Here is a 22,883-nt window from a genome sequence, read left to right as displayed (position 1 = left end):
AACGGATATGAAGCTAAGCTTTTAACCTATGAAACAATAAAGTGAAACCAGATTGTTATGTCGGACTAAATTTTGGAAAAAAGTGATTTATTTCAACTAAAATAAAAAAGAGCCCGGGACCAGTATTTTATCCTAACATTATTTCCACAGGTCCATGTGTACTCTAATCGAATATTTATGCAAGAGTATTTCCGTGATGTGCATATAATAGCCGCCATTTGATGAAAACAAAGCAAAACTGCGGGAAAAATGGCAACTATGCGAGTATCTGGGTGTTGTTAAGTTTAATATTTAATTTTAATGCGGTAACAAGGATGACTGTATTTTTCAGTACTTTCCATGATAGTAGCCTCTACTAACAGTTGTATATTGGTAGTTTATGGCTTCCGTGGGATGTGATTGTTGACGGCATGTCCGAGACATGGCCACCGCTAGTACCAGGATATGTGCTGCGTGCTTTTGGGTACAACAATATAAAAAAGCGAAGCTGAAGCAAAAAATAAGAAAAGAACAAAGCACCTTAAAGGCGTGAAAACGAAGCACAAGTAATACTAAAAAACATACAAATATGTTTCGACCATTGTTGCATATTGCATGACGCTGCAGCTATAAACTGCGGGACGGGAGCATAAAATAAAAAAGAATGCCCCTAAACAACTACATACATTAATACAATTTCCACAATAATTTATACATATTACTGAACAATATACATAAGTGGATAATCTATGGGCATGTAAGTAAACAGTTATCTAACCGTCGACGAAACATGGATTTACTGGTACAAGTCAGAGATCAAAGAACAGTTGAAACAGTTAAAATTCAACCCACTCAGAAAAGGACGAAGTATGTCTTCTCAAAAGGTGATGACCACCAAGTTATGGTATTCACAATGCACAAGAGAATTTTGATTTTGTGACAGCACACATTTTAACATCCCAAACGAATTCAGTCATTTCTTACCTTTTTGCTTATGCTTAGAACAATATTCCAAGTTTTTCTCACTCCCTTTCAATAGGATTCTTCCGAACAAACCTTTTAATTTTCATTATTTGCTTTTTACAACTACCTGCATACATATTAACTTTTATAAAATAATGGCGACCAGACTCCATTAGGTAAACAAAATAAAATTAAAAATCCATTAACGAAAAAATATTTCATATTTAAAAAGTGTAAAACCCAAAGCGTCGTATATGGAATGAAAAGTGTGCATTAGTGGTTATACAAACAAACAAAAAAACACATAAATACTGTTGTTAATACATATTAGCGAAGATTCTCATGTGTCTTCCATAAGACTATATAAACAGCTAAAGGAGCGCTTGCCCACATAGGCTGCTGCACAGACGCAGAAAAAAATTTCCGCTTCATTTATTAATAATTTCCCAAGCCCACACACACATCGATGGCGTTGGCTCACGGCCTTTGTCAGAGGCCTACGACCATACATGCCTACCGACTATTACATCAAGACTGCTGCTCCTCAATTATACGACCAAGAATGCCCCTATTCCTTTGGCTCACAAACAGCGGGCGGATAACGCTGCGTAGTGGCTGATGAGCCGCTTGTAAAGTAACTTTTATCTAACAATTTTATGATTTGCACATAATTATAATTGAAATTGCCGTTGTAGAAATTTTGGGCTACTGCCACAAGCAGCAGTAGCTCAAGTGAAAGCGTAGACGTACGCAATCACGCTCACACATCCATACACACGCTGGAATGTCTACATGAACGTGTACGCGTGCTTCGGCAATAAATAATAGAATCAAGTCATAAACTGTCAAGAAGGATAGCAGCAGCAGCCAGCAGCCAGCAGACAATGCCAAGTGCTGGTAATAAATGAAGTTAATCATTTAGGATAATTGAAATTTTTACGATGCTTCATTGCTAAACATAAGACAGTAAGCGCTCATTGAGGTAGAGCTGCCAATGTCTTTAACATTAGCCAAGATTTTACATTGTAAAGCATACACTTACCCATCTTTTAAGTGCAGTACAAAGCAGCAGATCCGGTACTTATCAAATAAAACAAATTTATTGGTGCTTTAAAAAAATGTAGTCATTTAAATAGGCGTATTTTCTTGCTCAGATTCTTTGCTATAATCCTAAGAGCCTTTAATAATTTCCTCATCTTCATGCCATCGACTTTATAACTTTATTAATATGTTTGTACATATTTACATAACATCATCTGTTCTACTCACATAGACTAGAGTATGTGGTTGGCATATTTATGACTCTGAGTAGTAGTTAAACGTAAAAAACACCTACAATTTGGATTTCTCTTCTCATTTCGAATCACTGGTAATCAAAAAATAGAATAAAGTCGAAATAAAAAGTCAATAAACTATATATATATAAGATTGCTTACAAATGCATAATGATACGAGTAAGCAAGAAAGTTCAGGTGGAACTCTGATTTTCGGAAATATCAGCCGAATTGGACTCGTAGTTCTGTTTTGGGCACGTGTGCTTTTTGGTTTTGGAAAAAATCACAGAAAGGGCCACATGGATTATACCCTCATTAAATATTGAGTATGAGAAAGCTGTCGATGCGTTGATTGTAGAACTGTATTGTAATTGAATTTCCCATTTACAGCTCACCACAAATATCTCAAATTAACATTGAAATTCCAAATTCAACTTTTTTTCTCAATTAGCATAATTGTCAACTGTTATTCAAATTTCGATAATCAATACAGGTATTGAAAAGGAAGTTTTCACGAACTACTAATCTGTTATAGACCGAAGGAAGAACATTCATGTAGTCTTATTTACCTTTTTATGTCGAACATGGCACAAAATGCAATAATATTTGGTTCCAGTAAAATCGTACTCCGACCATTAAATTTTTCTCATTCTGATTTTTGTTGTCGTTAATTCATATTTTTAATTTGAGTACTCGAAAAAAATTCTTTTATGTACTACTGGGATCAAATTAAAAGGTGAATTTTTAATTTATACTTCGCGTGTTTTTCGAATCGGTAAATTTTTTCTGTAAGTTGGTAGTACTGTTAGTGACATCTATGCTAAATTGCACGTCGTTTTGTGACACTCTAAAAGTGAATTCTTCGATTTTTACTATGTCTGAATTTATTGAACAAGAAGTGCGATAATACACCATCTCATACTGCATTGGTTATTCGTGGTTATTTCGCCACATTTTCAACTAATATCGTGCCGCAACCACCGCATTCGCCTGATTTACCACCGCATTCGCCGAGGACACCGTTTTGATGATGACTGAAAAATTTGTTGGCATAAGTGTATTGCAGGGGAGGGAATTACTTTGAAGGAGATGAAATGGACAAAATTCACCTTTCAATTTGATCACAGTAGTATCTAAGATTTAACGAAAATTTTTATTCTCCAGTAGTTAGTCAGGCCCAATTTTTTCGATTGCAAACATACAAAAATCTATTTATCCGCCCACTATTTAAAAAAAAAATAATAATAATCAATGGTCATAATCCTGCAGTCAGCATATGCTTTAAATATGGAAAGATTGACATGCGAGCAGTATTTTCAATGATAAAATTTTGCAATACTTTTCTTCTGACGCCAAAAAACATTCAAACATATTCTTATACTTGTGCTCCAAACAAAATATTATTCATATAAAGATGTATGTATATGAAAAGTAACTCATACGTAAAATACCTCGAAGGATAACTACAATGTGTCGTTACATTAAAGCGACAAGGCTCATCATTACGACGTGCAACATATTTATCGCATTCGTCAAAATTGGTAATAATCAAAATGTTACTTCGAAAATGAAAAAAAATCAACAAAGTACCGGAATACAGCAAGGCATCATCGTTTTACTGATAGGCTTACATACATACTATATTGGTAGGTATTTACCAGTACATTTTCAAAAAGAGCAAGATAGCCCAAATCATTGTGATTCTTTTGATACTCTAAAAATCGCCCACCTCAATAGCTTCTGAGACCAGCAGCTGCAGTATATGACAACTATGTAAAAGACCAAAAGAGTTTATACATTTGATTAGAAGCATATGAAGCAATTCTTGAGAATCGGGTTTTACCAAATATCGCAGCCATATAAGTTCAGTGACGAATAAACTTGAGGGATAGAGATAAAAAAGCAAATTTTCTTTGAGCTGGATTTTTTTAACACCGAAATACTTGCACTGATGCCGCGGAAATTTATATAAATGGACTTAAGTTGCAATCGGCAGATCAACACTGCAAAAATGTTAATGAATGCTCACTATTTTTTTTTTTTCGTTATTATTGTTGTTGAAACTTTCTCACAGTTGGATAATGAAACATCGAATTCATTGCCTGATACGATTTCATCGTCTTCTCTGTGTGTTCCACTATTGGCATTTACAATGCGAAAACGAATTTCACCTAGTTGCTTGAAATCTTGCTAAGATAAGCGTCATTGGCTGCCAGGGATCATACGTAAATATTCTGTGTATATTAACAAAAGCTTTCCCAGCTTCTAATATTATATTTGAAATTGCATTTTTCATTTCCAGGTGTGTCATTTCAATGTGTACAGTAACTGTCATTGGTGTTCTAAAAAGTGTAACGGAAATATCTCTTGTTCTGGCTTACCAAGGAAAAACTTGTTTTAATATTTGATGATTTTTAAAAGTTTATATTTTTATGCCTCCAAAAAACTCTTTTCCTAAATTTGATTTTACTATATAATTCATGTTAGCAACATGTCGATAATAGTGACACGAGCGACTGGTTGCTTCAACTCAAAAATGTATGAGCTTCAGCGCAAATGTGTTTGTGAATGCACACGTTCGAGTACATACCAAACACCAGGCCCACATCATGCACTAGGACAAGACCACACTACGTTCTAACATGCACTAGTGACCAAAGTGAGTCTAAACTTACAAAAAAATATAGTTACATGAATATTGTGATATCAAAGGGCTTGACCATCAAACCTACCCAACTACATCGTTTAGTCAACATGTAGGCGAAAAATAGTCAGTCCCTTTACATTAAATTTCTGCGCGACTGTCAGTGACATCTGTGCCAAATGCCACATCAAAATAATCATTAGTGTTTAGAATAGGCTTGTCTTTCTGAAATACATAAAGTGCATTCTGCAATTTTTACGATGAGTGGAATTATTCAACAAAGAAGTTCCATTAAGTTTTGAGCGCAGAATCAAATTTTTAGTGCCGAAACGTTCAGAATATGTGAAAAGACCTTCGATGATAATTTTTTGTGCGAGCAACTGTTTTTGTCCAGGACGATCATGAACATCAACTGATGATCACCCCGTTCAATAAAATAAAGGAATGAGTGCTTGAGTATCGATAGTCAGATGCCTTACTGGCATCGTTGGAATATCGGAAGGATCAGTGAAATCAATTTTAAAAGATTATTTGGGGCTAAGAAAAGTAAAAACACAATTGGTTCCAAAACCACCCACTTTTTTCGAAAAACAGCGTCGCGTTTACGTCTGTGAAACAACGCTTTCCGACTACCAGGATGCCATAAAACAAATTAGTACTAGCGATGAGTCTTTGATCTATGCTAACGACTCAAAAACAGACGATCAATCAACCGAATATCGCCGTATTCGCCCGCTCCGAGGAAACCGTTTTGGGTCAATTGAAGTCATTAAACGAGAAACGCCACGCGCATTGAAGGCTATTTCAAAAATTGACTTTCGCAACTGTTTCGATAGCATTGGGGACAAGGTGGTGTATTTGAGAGGACAACATAGATTTAGAAAAATAATTAAAGAATTTTAAAATTGTAAACAAAGTCGTACTATTTTTACTCTACTTACCCTAAATCAATTATTATGGCTTTATTAGATCATGTTTTTTTCTAGTAATAATAATTAGTAGTATTTATAAACTAAACCTAAAAAATTATTTAAATGAATTAATTATAATAGAACTCTTACTTTACTCGATGTGATGTTATTTGGAAGGTACAAGGTGACTTTAGGGGAAGCTGGCTCTATATAAGTAAAACAGATCTGCTTCCAAGCATAGTTCATTTTTACCACTTATTTTCAGGGTAATTTTTAAATGCTATACATATGCATAAGTGATAAGTAATATGTGGTTTTACACCCAGATGTGCACCCACACATAGAGTTAGAGGGAACATTTAGTAGGGCATGCATATGGTGCTTACATATGATGAGTACACACACATACTATATACACGTGCTTAGAATGACCCAGCTGCGAAAACTTACATAGAACGATATTTTCGTACAAACTTGTAAAAATAAAAAACAGCAAACACGTTGAATGACATGAACAACTTCAATTGAGGTCATGTCCAGACACCATCGACCCATCACCACTGCCAAAAGTGACGATGCCATCAAACGAAAACAAGTTACACAAACATGCATACACATGCATACATGCACTAGCAACAACAAACCGGTAGCCACTCAACGCGAACTAACTGACAACCAAGTGGAAAGGCAGCAACACCAACCGCACCGTCAGAATTGGTGGAAGCGACAAAGTAAGTAACGGCTGCAATCACACATGTGCACTTTGTGTCAGAATTTTATTATATAGTATATATGTAAGTATGTATAACATACATTTACTTATGTGTATATGTTTTCATAAATGTTACTTTGGAATTTTAGTCGGCAACATCCCTTACATCGTTTTGCTCACCACTCCACTCGAATATAACATATGCTCGGAATAGCGATACATTTTCCAAACCATATGCCACCGACCCTCATTCATATGCATATGTACATATGTATGTATATGTATGTAACAAGATCACAATTGTATGCATTTGTGTATTAAGTGTGTATTAACGTGTTTTTGCAGCATCAGCTACCATTTTTCGTTGACAACCAATGTGCAGTCAACAAACTACGCCTAAATTGTTCAAGCCTTCCATGCTTGTTTTCAACACACCGTTATTACCATTCATCATACTCCATTACTTACTTTCATATCAGTCGACGCTATCATTCGAAATTTTACTACCTTCTTTCTTGGAAATATCTATGTTTATATGTATACACATATCTATACATGTATGTAAGTATGTATATTTATTAATACATATTTCTTTATTGTTTTGAAATTTGCATGAAATATTGGAAATGCTAAAATTTCCACAATATTTCTTACTGAAAGCGGTTGTTGTTGTTGTTGTTTTAACGGTTATCAATTCCCGTTAGGATGGTAAGGGTTATCTGTGTTGTCATCGACGTCATCTAACGGGAGGCCCAGGAAACGTGCTGTTTCGACGGGGTCGGACCATTGGGGAAAATGGTGTTAGATGAGTGGGGTTGGTAGGGCATGCAAAGAGGATTACTGAAAGCGGTCTGCTTCGACGGCATCCGAACATTGGGAAATGAGTGTTAGATGAGCTGGTTTGGTGCGCAAGGCTTACTGTGGCTTCACCCGTCAACTCGTGCTCACGATCTTCGAAGAGAAGTGTTTAGACTTCGATGACTCCATTTATTAGTAGGATATAAACAAACGTGCTAAAAACTTCACAGCTGAGTGTGAGCGTGCTGTACCGAAAATAGGTCGATATACTGCTGTATCTCATCAACATATTGTGGGAAAAGTATCTTAATGTTCTCTGGAAACGATTTCGCTACAAGCAGATGACTGCAACGATGATCTTTGTTAAAGTATCCTAACATAAACTGCCTGAAGCGGAGTAAGTTATGCACCTTAATCAGAAGCATACGGGGAACTTCAAGAGACATGCAGTAATTTGTTTTTCTGATTGAGGTGCTCTGACAAGTCATTTTTTCAACTACCTTGTATGATCGACCGACAAGCACTGACCGCCTTTCACAGCTGAGCTATGAATACCTTCACCGACCCCAATGAATAACCGTTAAAACCACATTAATAACAACGCCTTGAAGCAGCAGAGGCTATCATATTAATGCTGCATAGTTTATGACCGGCCGGCCAATTCATTTGTAAGCTGCCCGCAACATTTCTTTGCCTTACCTCAGATGCAAACGTCTTGAGGATCTTATTGCGGCTCTGTATCTTAGTAATGGTCTTATGCAGATTAAATGAGTACGGACTATCGAAGGAAACATCTTAAATTTTTAAATTCTTGACTGGCAGAATTTTTGTGTCATCAACAAAAATATTGAGGTCTAGTACTTGCAGTTAAAGAGCAAGAAATATCATGGATATAGCGTTCACTTTAAGCGCATGCCATCGATTGCAATACCGACGTCAATATGATGCAAGCATGAGGAATATCCCTTGAATGGATGGAAAAGTTTTAAAATAAACGAGTATGTGAGGGTGATAAATTGAGAATCTGGGTAAGATACTTTACTCCCGTCGAGCCTACGTAATTTAGCATCAACAGACGGCATAAAGCCATTAGATTTTGACAACTTGACCCTGTTGATGAAACAATGAACCTCCTCGTCTGTGAAAGAAAGTGGCTTATGTCAGGGGATTCTTGATTATTTATTACTTGAAAATTTTTATTTTTGAAAAATAATATTTTTTGTACGGGTTTTACACTCCGGAAGGCATTTCTACACAGAATTCATTATACTTGGTTTATAACAGAAGTGGTAATTTTCAAACCTTTCTTAAGGCACAAAATATTCTTATTTAAATTTGCACGGGTCCTTGGATATAACTGTTAAAAAATTTATGTATAATTTTTTTAAGACTGTAATAATATTTCACTAAAATGTGAACCCCGCAAAGCATTAAGAACTGCATTACTTTACTAATTTCAGATGTTCGTACTCAATATATATTGCATAACGAATACATAACGGTTTTGGGTATCAATAACATTTTTTTATATTTCTTTCGTATGTATGTACATTTATTTCGCGACAGTTAGCACTCAAATTTTTTCAGTGCATTTACGTCAACTCGAAGCACCGTAATGAAAAACCAACATAAGCATTCCAATTGCATAAATTTTTCCATCCAATCATATGTTCACAAACAAGCTAAAATAGCTGACAGCACGAAGCTAATGCCAAGTGTTACGTAACCAGTTAAATAGACTTCAGTAATTTTCAGAAAACGACCAGTGTCCCACAACAAATGGCGGACACCACAGCAAGAATGAAACGCTAGTGGAAATGCTAAAGCGAACTTAAGCGCAACCAATGTTGCAGAACCCAAGTGCAAGCCTTCAATAATGGTAACGTAGTGTGAAATGTCATGCGAAGACATCAAGGCTCCTAAACCTAAAGCCCAGGCGTATCCAGTCAATGCAAAACCTGTGCCTCGATGAGTAATTGATAACATCGATGTTAGCTGTGGCTTATAGATAGTCAAATGTGGAGACAATTCACGTCCAAGACGTATATTTTTCTCATCAAACGTTTCTGTCTGAATTGCCTCTGCTGCTGGTACAACTTTTAAAGTCACTTGGCGAGCCGGTGCAGCGACTTGCATCCGTTGAATACCCTGACGTAAAGCAGGTGATCGAATAAGTGAACGTGTTATGGCATACCTATATAGTTAAATTAATATATTATTAATACCAACTTTTATCCGCAACACTTACATATTAGCTACTTTGCTCCAACCTTTTCTAGTATATACTTATTTGTCCACTTTGGTTTTGCTGTCAAATTGTTTTGTGCTTGTTCTTATCGAAATGATAACACCATTCGCAATGGTGAAAGAACTCATGGCATTGAAATGAGAGACCGCTAATTAAATGTAAATACCAGAATAGAAACAATTATAAAATGTCATTCTGAAAAATTAACAGTTGAACACGCTTCAAATGAAACTTCGTTATATTTTATATTTAAATCTCCAAAATTGTTTACAGAGATGCTAAGAAAACGGTTGTTAAGATAGTAGTCATTAGTGCTACATAACCAGTACCGTAAATTCCTTTCAATGAGAGGAAGCATCCGGTTTCCCATATCAACACACGGGTACTAGCGCATAAATGGTAAGTAAATGGAAAAGCGATCAAAAATTTAAGTATAAATAAAGAAGTTGCGCCCAATTGTAAGCCATCAAGCATCGTAACAAAATGGGCGTTGTCGTGCGAAGATATCAAAGCGCCTACACCTAGACCCCATGTATAAAGGCTCAGCAAAATTGAGCTTGCGCGATTTGATATAGACATAATCGAAGTCAATTGTGGTTTATAAATTGTTAAATTTGGTGAGAAAAATCTGCCAAGACGACGATTTTTTGCACCATGAGTTTCTTTTTCTCTAGGTTGAACTATTTTTAGTTTTATTTGCTGACATGGTATTGTCCGTAAAGTTCGGTACAAGTTAGAATATGTACTATTTCGAGCTAGCATATTTCTAAAAATGAAAAATTAATCATTATATTTTTATAGATACATATATATTTTAATTATAAAATAATAACGTAGATTCATACTTACAACAAGAAATTCGTTTGTTCAAACGCAAAACGGCTTAAAAGAATTCAAAATTTTCTATAACAGCTTATAGAGTTAAAAAACTTCTCAGCTATGTTGATAAGTAAAGGCCCAGGCACATACAACTTTCCTCGCTTTGACAGTCTATATAGAATTAACGCAGCGCAGAAAACAAAAGGTTTGCCCCAATAAACAATTTGCTTTCAGTGTTTCTCTCTAATAAAATTAACGACTGTTGCTGGCAAAGCGTAAAAAGATGAAAGTTGCCCAATATTTGGCTTGCTTCGCGTCGAAAACTTTTTATATAAAAAAGGCTATATCGAACCTTTCTGTCAGAAGAAATGTCTGACGCAAATCGAAGCGAAATTTCCATGTGAATTGACCGTAAATGTGAACAAACTTTTCCGATCGTATCTTTACGTTTTCTGGACCTCCCAATTTATGCCAACAACCAATAATTTGTATATAATTCGTTAGCAATTTAGAACAGAATTGTCATGAGCAAACAACTATTGTGAATTAAATGTATTGTAAGATTCTTAAATGCATCTCTGACAGTGTTTCTGAAATTCCGCTTTTTTCGTATTCTATTCTATTACCTTGACGGATTTCGCGTGGCAGCACTGCATGTCAATCTTCAATCTTTCTTTTTGTTGTTTGCTGTAGACGTGAGCGCGTGGCTCGGTGTGACTAATTTCGTGTAAAAGTCGGGAGTCTCGAATTTTCTTAGTTTTCAGACATAAAAAACCTACCGTAAAAATGAAAATCTACAAGGATATCATCACCGGCGACGAAATGTTTGCTGATACCTATAAAATGAAGCTGGTTGATGAGGTTATTTACGAAGTTTACGGTAAATTGGTTAGCCGTGCCCAGGGCGAAATTAATATCGAAGGCTTCAACCCATCGGCTGAGGAAGCCGATGAGGGCACCGATTCCGCTGTCGAAACCGGCGTCGACGTTGTCTTGAATCACCGTTTACAGGAGTGTTTTGCATTCGGAGACAAAAAGTCGTTTACACTCTACCTCAAGGACTACATGAAGAAGGTTTTGGCCAAATTGGAGCAAAACTCGCCAGACCAGGTTAATGTTTTCAAAACCAACATGAATAACGTAATGAAGGAAATTCTTGGCCGATTCAAAGAATTGCAGTTCTTCACTGGCGAATCCATGGACTGCGATGGTATGGTGGCCATGTGTGAATACCGTGAACTCGACGGTGTGAGTACACCCGTTCTCATGTTCTTCAAGCATGGACTCGAAGAGGAGAAGTGCTAAAATGCACATAACAAAAGAATCACACCATATAAAATAATTATTTTTTGTTTAGTAAATACCGTTTAGTTGAAATTGTAAAGATTTCCTTGACATATTGTTCAGATCAAACACGAATTTAAGATGTAACACTTATATTTTTGGTCAAATTTTGAATATTATAAACTGTAAAATCGTAATGCTCTTCAGTGTAACTAAAAACAATTATGTATCTTAATTTTTTACGAAATATTAATAACACTTCTCCATATTTGCTGCTTTACTGCACGATCTGCTAAGTGCACCGGTAGTAGTAAATGATGAAAACAATTTGCAGCGTATACTCGAGTAATTTTTATACAAATATTGGTTCTTTATTAATTTGTTTAAGTATGAAGATGCAACAAAGATGAAAAAAACGAAACTGCTATTTTGAAAAAATATATAAAAAATACGCAAAATAACGTTACGGACAAATTAAAGAAAACCATAAACAATCAAACGGCCTTTCATTTTTCTCAGATATGTGTGCACATAACCTCAACAGGGTAATTAGGTAGTTGGCAAAAATTTCTGGCGTCGGCAATTCGCATCGCCGTTACAGCAATATCAATGCAAACAAAATGGCGTTAGTGCTAAAATGATACATCTTCGCTTCCCGGATGGGATATATTCGAGTGATAATCAATAACTTTTAATTTTAAGAATCCTCTACCTGTGCTAATTTTTCAGTACAACAACAACCAAGAAAGGTCATTGGCGTAGAAGAAAGTGTGGCGCAACAACAATTCAGGGTGTGTGCTTGTATTTGTTATTTACTTGTGCTCGTATTCTTTGTAATATACGACGTCGAGTAAATAAATGCACATCTGAATCACTACACCAATCTGTTGCGTACATATGTATATCGCAAAATAAACTCATACTGTAATTATTGCCATGTAGGAAAAATGATTAGTAAATAAGTATGTACACATATAAGTATATGTGTACGAAAATTACCGGTATGAGCTTCTTCTCAGCGCTTTAAAATAGAAGTGTATGGTATATAGACTATGTATGATCGATTTAGGAATTGTGTTTCATTTGATACATATATATCTTTATTTATTAAAATACATACAAAATGACCGACAGAGGAGGCAATTCTTCCCAGGTTCTGAATTCTTAGAGCAGACATTTTTTTTTAATATTTTCAACAACAATTAATGGTTTTCTGTTTACGCCCCTACATATCCATATAGGTATCATTTCACTCCTTTATGTTATCACTTCCTCCATTTTTAACTCCACTTCTAATGTTAGTTTTCAAATTAACTGTATTTTGACGACTTTTAGTATAAATTTTATTTTCATCTTGCATATACATATGTATTTATAATACGTACATTATATCATTTAATATACACACTTGTAATTATCTATTTGCTAAGCTTCATCAAACTTAAATGATGATTTTGTTATTATTTAAGACAGTTATCTACGTGTATTTTTACAAATACGCGGCTTAATAACTCCTGTGTTTAAACGTTATTCAATGATTTGATCACTCGTAGTCAAAATATTGATCGGTTTTCGATTAATTCTTTGTAATGGAATGATTGCACTAAAATAATTCTTTATATTAGATCCTTAATAAAGGATTATTCAAGATTTTCGTAATTACTCAATTTCGTTATTTCGTACATTCACAAAATGTTAATAAAATAAATATGTATTACTACACATAACAATGCTGTTACAAAGCCATATTATGAAATAAATTAGTAGAAAACATGATTTTAAAGATAAATCTCTTTAGTAAATTTATCTACATAATCTATAAATATCCCACACTTAATAAATTAATAGTAGAACTAATAATTTAGTTGAGAGAAATTCATAGAGCTTACTTTAAGTATTGAAATATAAACAAGTTTCGTTCTCATATGCTTAATCCCAATTTAATTGATTCAGGATATAAAAACGTATATTAGTTAGATGCATTCCTTTTTAGACGGTCATTATCATACGTAATCTAACTGTATATATATCTGTTTAACACCAATGGACTCAAATATCATGCGCGCGTGCGTCACTACATATTTGGGATCTACGTTTTTGGAAACCTCTAATTTAATTGCACCCACATACACGTCTGAACATAATGTCCAGAAGTGAGGATCTTGCACAGCGTAAACTCCTGCCAACCCAGTTACCTTTTGATAGCACTGCGGCAGCGCACGATCCAGAGCGGATGGTTGTCGTTGCATTAAAATTAGTATGGATTCTTTTATAAGACCCAACACACTCATAGCGATAAGTAATGCTATGAATATAGAGCATATGGGGTCAGCAATCATCCAACCGAACATTTGCATTAGCACCGCAGAAACGATAACACCCACAGAGCCCAGGGTATCAGCTAAAATATGCAGAAAAACACCACGCATAATTTGTGAATTGCTCCCAGAGATGTCATCGGTGATAGCGTGCGAATGTCCGTGTCCTCCGTCATGACTATGACCATGCCCTATGAAAATAAAATTGAATGAAAAATCTTGTTAAAATATAGTATATGAACATATATACTTACCGACATCCATAGTGATCGTCTGTTGATTGTGATTATTTAAATCAATATGATTGTTTATAACATGAGAATGCCCATGACCACCACCGCCATGAGAGTGACCATGTCCACCGCCCCCTCCATGGGAATGACCATGACCGTGTTGAAACGCATATATACCAACGAGATTCACTAGCAGTCCTAGCACTGATACTACAAACAGTCGTTCGTGTTTTACCTCTGGGGGTTCAATCAACCGTTCAACACCCTCAGATAAAATGAAGAAAGCGATGAACAGTAAAAATAGACTGTTAACAAAGCCTGCTAAAACTTCAGCGCGCACATAACCATAAGAGAACTTATCATTTGCTTTCCACTTAGTAATCACTGAAGCAGCTAATCCAGCCAATAGACCGGTACAGTCAAAAAACATATGGAATGAGTCCGATATAAGTCCTGTAATTATAAAATTATAGATAAAAACTATTTAGTTACAGTAATATAATAAAACTTAATTTATAAAACATTTTAAATATAGTTCAACTTTAGCTGAAACTAAGGCTTATCAATAAACATATACACATAGGTATATGATATTATGAGCACGTGAATGCAAAGTACTATATACCGTTCTATCGATATAACAATATAAAAGCAAGTGAGGGCAGATAAGATTAATTCTTAGTAATCTTTCTCAAAAAATTTTGCTATAAATACAGATCTTAAGATAATAAACAGCTTACCTAAACTATTCGTCCATATGCCATAAAATAGTTCCACGAACGCAAAACTTAAATTAAGTAACAGAAATAGAAAAAGATTTCTCGAATTGCGATCCGAAAATATAAGACGCTTCCAACTGTTTAACTTCTCCTTAATCCGATAGCTAAAATTGCTACGATCCTTGTGCGTTAACGGTATCATTGTAATCTCAACTGATATATGCGTTTATCTAATGATTAGACTGTGCTGCAATTACAACTAAAAGAATATATCATAAAACTCATTCCACTGTCTAAATAATGTTGCTGTTGGTTGACTTGCATACGTGTTTTTATTGATGCTTACGAACGGGTAGATCTGCTTTGGGCTTGTTTAAACTTTTGTATATTATATTTGTTGCTTTCAGCGGCTCTTTTTGATCTTTCTCTCTTTTGACACTCTCCAAAGCGTCTCTTTAGGAGTATAGAATTATATTACAACCGTTTGTATTTAAAACTTAATTAAAGTTTATGCACTAATACTATTTTTAATCTAACATAGACTAATACAGACGAAATTAAGGCCTTAAATTATTTTACTTAGTCGAGTTATCAAAATTAATTTATCGGAGCTTTCGTTTTGTAGTGACGTTTTGTTTTATATGGTGACGTTTAAATTTGATAGATCGTTCATACTCTTCTTTAGGACAAGTTCACAAAAAAGCTTATAACGGCAAGAAATTGTTAAAATTATTATTCAAATTTAATTTATTAATTATATTCCTATTTTGATGTTGCAATTTGGGAAAAAATTACTATATCGTTTGATAGTTTACTGGTTATGTGTTAACTAGCAAAAATTATAGATAATAAAAAAATATATTCTAAACAAAAAGTGAACAAATTAGCAATATGTTATGTTTAGCGAATAGAAAATATTTGGAGAGTTATTTAAATATGATATATCGAAAAAACATATTATATATTACAAAAATAAAAATTGCTTTGAAACGGTTTTAAGGTTGGTACGCAGCTCTCAAGTAATTGCTCAAGAAAAAAAATACATTATTTCTCAAGTAATTTTTGCAGCTGGTTACGCATTGTGAATGATCTACATTAGAAGAGCAAGAGAGAATAAACAAAGAAAACAAACTTTGTGCGTAATATGTATGTGTGTATGTATATGGAAACATAAATATTTTCATTGAGATTTAAGAAATGTTGTTGATGATTGGTAGGTTTTATACAACATTTCAAAATGGAATATACTTCATAATAATGATTTCAACTAATTTAGGATGAATTTGACGATTACTTCGAACTTCCTTCAAGAAACAATTGTTGATTTGATGTTTCTTCGCAAAACAAGGCTTGCCATATTCACATTTTACTGAAAAAAAGTATCAAAAATTAGTACTAGATTTCTTGAGAGCTGCGTCCTAGCACAAGTAAGTTTGTCGCAGGAAAGTATCTTGACCGTTTCTTAAGCGTTTTTTTATATGAAGTTTTTACGTTTCTTGAAAGCTGCGTACTAAGCTTTAAGCCAAATTTCTTGGCACACAAATACGATACCGTTCCTTTCCAAAATTGTAAATGTAACAACTCTGGGTTAATTTATCAGTAATTCAATTGTGAACGAGTAGTGTTGAATGAAAATGGTGTTATGGTAGCACTGACAATTTCCGGTCTCCATCTTTTTGCTTTGGGTTTCTCACGATGGTGAGTCGATAGCTGCTGTTTTCTGCCAAAAAAAGTTTTGTTTCTGTGCCAAACTATTCAACTGTGTGAAAATTTAACAGTGCCTTAGCAAAAGTTCACCTTACTAATTTTGTGATGGTTTGAATTTACCGGTTTTGAAGAAATTTAATAAAATATGCGAGTTTAGTTCGGCACATGGTTTTATTGAGCACAATGGTTTCGTGGTAAAGGAAACAAAACTTATTGGCCGTGAAATAACCTCAAATGAAATAAACAGTAACGTGAAATTGTAATTTACAGCCACCAAAGAAGGACGCGAAATCGTCGGCTAAACAGCCTCAAAAGACACAAAAAAAGAAGGAAGGAAGTGGTGGCGGTAAGGCCAAGAAGAAGAAGTGGTCCAAAGGCAAAGTCAGGGATAAGTTGAATAACCAAATTCTCTTCGACAAAGCCACCTATGAAAAACTATACAAAGAAGTGCCACAATACAAACTTATCACTCCTTCAGTGGTATCTGAACGTTTGAAAATTCGTGGTTCACTTGCCAAAAGAGCGCTGGTGGAATTGCGTGACAAAGGTAAGGAGAGGATTTGAGGTTTTCAATGAATATTGCTTTCATTAGTTTGTATATCTTGTAGGTCTGATTAAACAGGTCGTGCAGCACCATTCCCAAGTGATCTATACACGTGCAACCAAGGGTGATGATGCGTAAATATTTTACCTCTCTTTGCAACAATACTAAATGTATTTACTAGCTTTGATGGTAGAATAAACTAATTCGTTTCCTTTTATAAGTAAAATACTGTGGTTATTTTAATTACGAGATGTAAGGTCAAGATATCATGAACGAAGGGTTCAAGTAATTGAGACCTAAGGGTTTTGACTAAAGGAGTATCAATACTGGATTCAATTAATCTGTATAACTAGTGTAAATTTGTAAACATTCTTTGTTTTTATTTATAAACGTAAAATTTCAACTATATTTACACTAGGAGTTGGTAGAGGGATCAATATGCGATGCCTACTTGTTTCTAATTGCCATACTTTAAGTGCAGAAGCAGACAAACAATTATTTCTGAAAGAAATGAAGTGTGAAATTTAATTGATCATGAAATTCCCTGGAAAACACTGATTATGTTTGACATTTAAATATATGGGTAAATTTTAGAATAGAATGGAATGGAATTAAGAGTTAGTTGTAATCTATTTAATACAAAGCAAATTTGTAAATCCGATTTAGTGAAGTGTTAGTGGAGGTGATTAATATAATACCGACAATCAAAATCTCGAAATTTTAAATTCCGACAAATCAAGATGCCGCTAATTCAAAACACGGACAAAAGAAATTTTAAAATAAAATACTACACTATATAAAAAATCGGTTTAAATGGTTCCTAGATCCCGCCACCTCCCGAATGTTAAATATTTGTATTTTAGTTGAGTAATTGAAAGCAAAAAAGCTATATTTTATGAAAGTTGGCGTTGTATGTTTGGGGGCCTGCTCCTTTCATTTAGAACACGCCCAGGAAGACATAAAGTATACTATGGAATCAACAATTAACTTCGGTTATTGAATGAATACAAAATGTTTACAAAAAATATTTTTGCTTAAAAGTCAGCAAGAGAATTATGTACTAAAAATTGTTACATTGCCTTTAAAACTTCTGAAATGGCTTGGCATCACTTTTAATATTATCAATGAATGCACAACCAATTTCGTAATTGCTATTTATTTTGTGGGACATTTTCGTTATATTTTATGTTTACTTATACCAGAGAACGTATATTATACGTATATATTATAAATTTACGTTCTCTGCTTATACAATTATTTTTTTCCCTACCATAATAAGACATTTTTTATATGCTTATATCTGTTGTGTGACATTAAGTTGATATTCTTTTGGAACTTATGACCATATTTATTGTAACTTATGCCCACATGTTTGCGTTTATACTAATAATACAAAAATAAAATTAAAAGTAAAATTTTCTAATTTCAGAAGTATCATTTAAAAAATGTTAGAAATTATTGTGCATACAAATTTTTTGTTATTATAAAGTTTATCATAAGAAGATGCAACCCTGCATAGAGTTGCAAGGCCACATTAATCAGAAAAGTACAATTTTTAACCAATAGAGGGCGGCATTGTTCGTCTGTCATGTGATGAGTAAAGTTTTTCTCGGTCACCTGTCACTAAAATAGTCTTGATATTTTGTGAGTTTTTTTTGCAAGTATTTTTTTACAAATTTTCATTAGCTTTCTGCGTAGTTAAGTAAAAAAATTTATATAAAAATAACTTATTGCAGATAAACCGTGAAAAACTTGCAGAATGGCCCAGATACGCAGCGTTGTTCTCCACACATTCTGGTGGCTTTTTTTGGCCACTAGCATAGTGCTCATCTTCCAATTCGTTCTTACTGGCAAAGGTGAACGTGTAAGTGTTGGTTGGTTCCTGGCATCCACCTCACCTTATATGTGGGCATGTCTTGGAATTGGTTTGTCGGTGGCATTATCTGTGGTAGGAGCTGCTCTGGGCATTCATACAACGGGCACCAGCATTGTAGGCGGTGGTGTAAAAGCTCCAAGAATAAAGACAAAGAATTTAATTTCGGTTATCTTTTGTGAGGCTGTAGCCATTTACGGACTGATCACTGCTATCGTTTTATCCGGTCTGTTGGAATCGTTTACAATGTCGGCAGCACTAGAGAGTCAAACTGTAATGAATAATAATTGGTTTGGAGGATACGTAATGTTTGGTGCAGGGTTAGCAGTCGGTTTGGTGAACTTGTTCTGTGGTATTGCTGTTGGCGTTGTTGGTTCCGGAGCTGCTCTTGCAGATGCAGCTAATTCAGCGCTTTTTGTGAAAATTTTAATTGTGGAAATTTTCGGTTCAGCCATTGGACTTTTCGGCTTGATTGTAGGCATTTACATGACGTCCAAAGTTAAAATGGGTGATAAGAAAGACTAAGTTAAAAATGCAATGAAGGAGGTTGGTACGAGCAATTAAAAGACACAGCACAGCTCAAAGAAAAGTACCATTAACATATAGATGCCTAAATACAAATTCCAGTCAAAAACAATGAGTCTTTCACTCATTCTTTGTTTTTGGATTATACTTAATATCAAATCGTATTAGATGTACATATTTTGATTAGTAAAATTAAAGTTTACCTACATAAAAGAGCACAATGGTTCACAGAAATTCGAAATAAGCCATAAATTACCCAACTCATTCCACATTAGATAAATATTTGATGAGCAAAGTATTTAATTTTCATTATTTAAATGCGTGCCAATAGGCCTGGGTAATGAATTGAATGTACTGCTCAACAGAAAAAAATTAATTCAACAATATACGAAAAACAAGAAATGATGAAATTACGACTATCGATTCTCTCATTGGGGACAAACCGAAATTCTGCTACAAACATTATCGACTCTGTTGTCATCTAACCGAACACCGTCTTGGATGTAGTTGCAGTTCTATATACTGTTGTTGTTTTAAGTTTAACATTTGCTAATTTAATTAAGCTAAGCTTACCTTAGTCGGCTGTTCAAGTCCGATTCAAACGAATTCCAATAGTTTTATGTGGGCGACTTGTACATAAATATCAGCATCAAATAACACCTATATATACATACATATAAAAAATGTGTATGTATTTCAATTTACTTACTATTACTTTGAAATTCGATTTGAATCCACTTGAGGCACGAACAATATGATATCATAAAAACAAATGTGTGTTTCCTTTTTGTAAATTATTTATTGTTAATGTATAAAGGAGTGTCCATTATTATTTTGTACATTTAACTGTGTTTTAAGATTTATTGTATGTATTAAATAATCCACTGTATAAAACGGCATATGTTATTGTATAAACAAATTTAACGAAAGTATTCAACAATAAATTTATGTTGCAGGTTCTCTAAAAAAAATTTACTTATTTTTAATTGATCGGTCAAAACTATTCCTCACATAATTTTTTGTAATATTGCCGATAGATTTTGGTCGGAAATATTTCGGAATCGCAATCAGTGTAGTGGGAATAGACTGCGACACTTGTTGTTGTTATAACGGGTGCTTAATCACCGTTAAGGATTAGATAAATTGTCATCGAGGTCATACTGTTTTTTGTCATTATCCTTGGTAAAATAAAAACCAATTTGTATGTATATATGTTGGAATATATATGTATATCTGTATTTCGTATATTTCTCTAAGTAGTATAAATATACATAGATATAAGCATATATTTCATATATGCTCAACTATAAAATCACTCCAAACAAGGTCTGTATTGGGTTCATTCAGTTGAGGTACCTCTTCATAAGATAGGCTACAAAAACTATCTTCAGGAACTTTCGATAGAAAGTAACTATCACCTTGCAGCATGCTATTGTCAAGCATATATTTTACGGATTCATCTTCGGCTTGGGTATTTTTGGCATTTTCTACTTCGATATTTTTTTCATCGGACACAGTTCCCTCTTCACTCTGTAGGATGGCATGCCGATCCATATGCGCCCTGAGTGAGTACTTTTTTATAAATGTCTTTCCACATGTAGTACATTTATAATTTCTTTCGCCAGTATGTATACGCTCGTGATTCTTTAAATCACATAGCTGCGCGAAACTACGGTTACAAATCTTGCATTGATATGGTTTTTCACCGGTATGAGTGCGCATATGTAGTTGTAAAAGGAAAACTCGTGAAAACCGTTTTTGACAAAAAGTGCAAGAATGTGGTTTTTCTCCAGTGTGCGTACGCATGTGCACCGTCAAATTGCTGGTCTCATAGAAAGTCTTATGGCACAATGAACATGAATAGTCAGGCTTTCGAGCGTGACGTTTCATGTGCATTGTATAAGCTGATTGAGTTTTGAAAGCCTTCGGACAGTGGTCACATTTGTAAGGACGTTCCCCGGTATGTGTACGTAGGTGCATATTGAGAGCGAAGTTGGACTGCATTTGTTTGCCACAGTATACACATTCTCGTTGGGATGACGTTGGAAATGTTTTAATTGGGATATTAATGTTAATTGCTGGAGCAGTTTGATCATTGGATTTTATACAACTAATACTATGATTTATATAAGTTTGCTCTATAGTAAAAGTGTGACTACAATTGGGACAGCGATATGGTTGTAGTAGGAAGTGCACTTTTTCCAAATGCCTCTGAAGATTAGCTGCCTGTAGGAAAACTGCTCCACAGGAATCGCATGTGAATTTTTTTTCAGCCTAAAAAAAGACATACATATTTTAAAACTTTATTTTCATAACCGATTGTACAAAGCTTACATTTATTTGTGAGGCAACATTTGCTGTGCTATTGATATCATTCATCAGGTATATACTATTAGGCGAATCAATTTCTTGTTTTTGTTTTCCTTCACAGCTATTATTTTCAAAATATTCCATTACTTGCCATTCTTCATTGGTTTCTTCTATTATATCAATACCGTTTAAATTAAGATCAATGGGTTCCCCGCTTTCGAGCGTAATTGCACTATCAAGCTGTGTGTTTGCTGTACACTTCACATCAATGTTTTCTTCATTTAAATTTGTTTCCACAAAACTATCTGGATGAATTTCTATGATATTACGATCGCTTAGAAACTGTGAATCATATGTAGCTTCAGTATCAGTGGAAGGTTCTTCACTTTCTACGTATTCTGATTTCTTTTGAGGAGCAGCTTTTAGTAATTGTTGTGTCCGTTCGCATTTCTCACGAAACTTCGCAGCCACCAATAATTCAGTCGTACATTCCTTGCATAGAAATTTTGGAAGACTGTCTGATTGTTCTACCTAAATACAAATATATATAATACAATTTATTTCAATAATGAATTCAGTATACTTTGATTCCTCCACAGCGTTCCAGTAATGTGATTAGGTCTGTTTGAAAGTCTTCAATAACACCACCGTCGTAAATATGGATCATTAACTCCTCAAGTTGCAGGCAAACTCTACAACATACCTCTCCCTCAGTACTACTTCCGGATGCCATATTCTCTTCAGAATTCATTCCAAGGCGTTTTAAATAATTCTTTATGGACTTATGAGCTGCTATGTTATATTTACGTATAGTGTACAAAGGAAAAATTTCCAACTCTATTGAATAACGGCGGTGTTTTTAGTGAATAATGGCGTAGTAGTGAAAACAGCTGATACGTGTACGGTGTAGAATTTAAACGAAATAGAAAATTGAAGGACGCCAAAATATAAAATACAATAATAAAAAATAAAACAATTTGCAATAAATTCCATAACTATTGTGATTCAAAGTTAAAATTTTT

The 22,883-nt window shown here is 34.4% G+C and overlaps 6 protein-coding genes across 8 annotated transcripts; 3 read left to right on the top strand and 3 right to left on the bottom strand.

Annotated features, from left to right (window-relative positions):
* Positions 1-8,727: 8,727 nt before the first annotated feature.
* Positions 8,728-9,643, bottom strand: LOC126762671 (succinate dehydrogenase cytochrome b560 subunit, mitochondrial). The gene is made up of 2 exons (XM_050479583.1): positions 9,530-9,643; positions 8,728-9,475 (listed from the first exon to the last, which is right to left on the bottom strand). Coding segments are annotated over exons 1-2 (525 nt in total). The 5' UTR covers positions 9,532-9,643; the 3' UTR covers positions 8,728-8,952.
* A 1,375-nt stretch (positions 9,644-11,018) lies between these two features.
* Positions 11,019-12,131, top strand: LOC126754487 (translationally-controlled tumor protein homolog). Its single transcript, XM_050466500.1, has one exon. The coding sequence runs from the start codon at positions 11,135-11,137 to the stop codon at positions 11,651-11,653; it is 519 nt and encodes a 172-aa protein (XP_050322457.1). The 5' UTR covers positions 11,019-11,134; the 3' UTR covers positions 11,654-12,131.
* An 820-nt stretch (positions 12,132-12,951) lies between these two features.
* LOC126754480 (zinc transporter 7) lies at positions 12,952-15,534 on the bottom strand. 3 transcript variants are annotated; one of them, XM_050466484.1, is made up of 4 exons: positions 15,225-15,534; positions 14,924-15,161; positions 14,205-14,636; positions 12,952-14,141 (listed from the first exon to the last, which is right to left on the bottom strand). In XM_050466484.1, exons 2-4 carry the CDS (start codon positions 15,102-15,104, stop codon positions 13,636-13,638), a joined length of 1,119 nt encoding a protein of 372 aa, XP_050322441.1. In that variant the 5' UTR covers positions 15,105-15,161; positions 15,225-15,534; the 3' UTR covers positions 12,952-13,635. The 3 variants fall into 3 exon arrangements, with proteins under 3 accessions (XP_050322441.1, XP_050322421.1, XP_050322430.1); XM_050466464.1 differs by having other exon boundaries at positions 15,229-15,534; XM_050466473.1 differs by having other exon boundaries at positions 15,249-15,534.
* Positions 15,535-16,534: 1,000 nt separating this feature from the next.
* On the top strand, positions 16,535-17,379 carry LOC126763149 (40S ribosomal protein S25). The gene is made up of 3 exons (XM_050480405.1): positions 16,535-16,600; positions 16,880-17,156; positions 17,218-17,379. The coding sequence occupies exons 1-3, from the start codon at positions 16,598-16,600 to the stop codon at positions 17,289-17,291; spliced, it is 354 nt and encodes a 117-aa protein (XP_050336362.1). The 5' UTR covers positions 16,535-16,597; the 3' UTR covers positions 17,292-17,379.
* A 1,325-nt stretch (positions 17,380-18,704) lies between these two features.
* On the top strand, positions 18,705-19,785 carry LOC126750901 (V-type proton ATPase 21 kDa proteolipid subunit c''). Its single transcript, XM_050460683.1, has 2 exons — positions 18,705-18,797; positions 18,890-19,785. The coding sequence occupies exon 2, from the start codon at positions 18,913-18,915 to the stop codon at positions 19,549-19,551; it is 639 nt and encodes a 212-aa protein (XP_050316640.1). The 5' UTR covers positions 18,705-18,797; positions 18,890-18,912; the 3' UTR covers positions 19,552-19,785.
* A 289-nt stretch (positions 19,786-20,074) lies between these two features.
* On the bottom strand, positions 20,075-22,865 carry LOC126750896 (zinc finger protein ZFP2-like). The gene is made up of 3 exons (XM_050460679.1): positions 22,445-22,865; positions 21,886-22,392; positions 20,075-21,825 (listed from the first exon to the last, which is right to left on the bottom strand). Exons 1-3 carry the CDS (start codon positions 22,610-22,612, stop codon positions 20,842-20,844), a joined length of 1,659 nt encoding a protein of 552 aa, XP_050316636.1. The 5' UTR covers positions 22,613-22,865; the 3' UTR covers positions 20,075-20,841.
* Positions 22,866-22,883: the final 18 nt, after the last annotated feature.

This window comes from Bactrocera neohumeralis, chromosome 2 (genome assembly GCF_024586455.1).
Source record: "Bactrocera neohumeralis isolate Rockhampton chromosome 2, APGP_CSIRO_Bneo_wtdbg2-racon-allhic-juicebox.fasta_v2, whole genome shotgun sequence".
Taxonomy (NCBI): Eukaryota; Metazoa; Arthropoda; class Insecta; order Diptera; family Tephritidae; genus Bactrocera; species Bactrocera neohumeralis.
The sequence above is the reverse complement of the archived record's forward strand: the minus strand, read 5'-3'. Positions and strand labels throughout refer to the sequence as shown.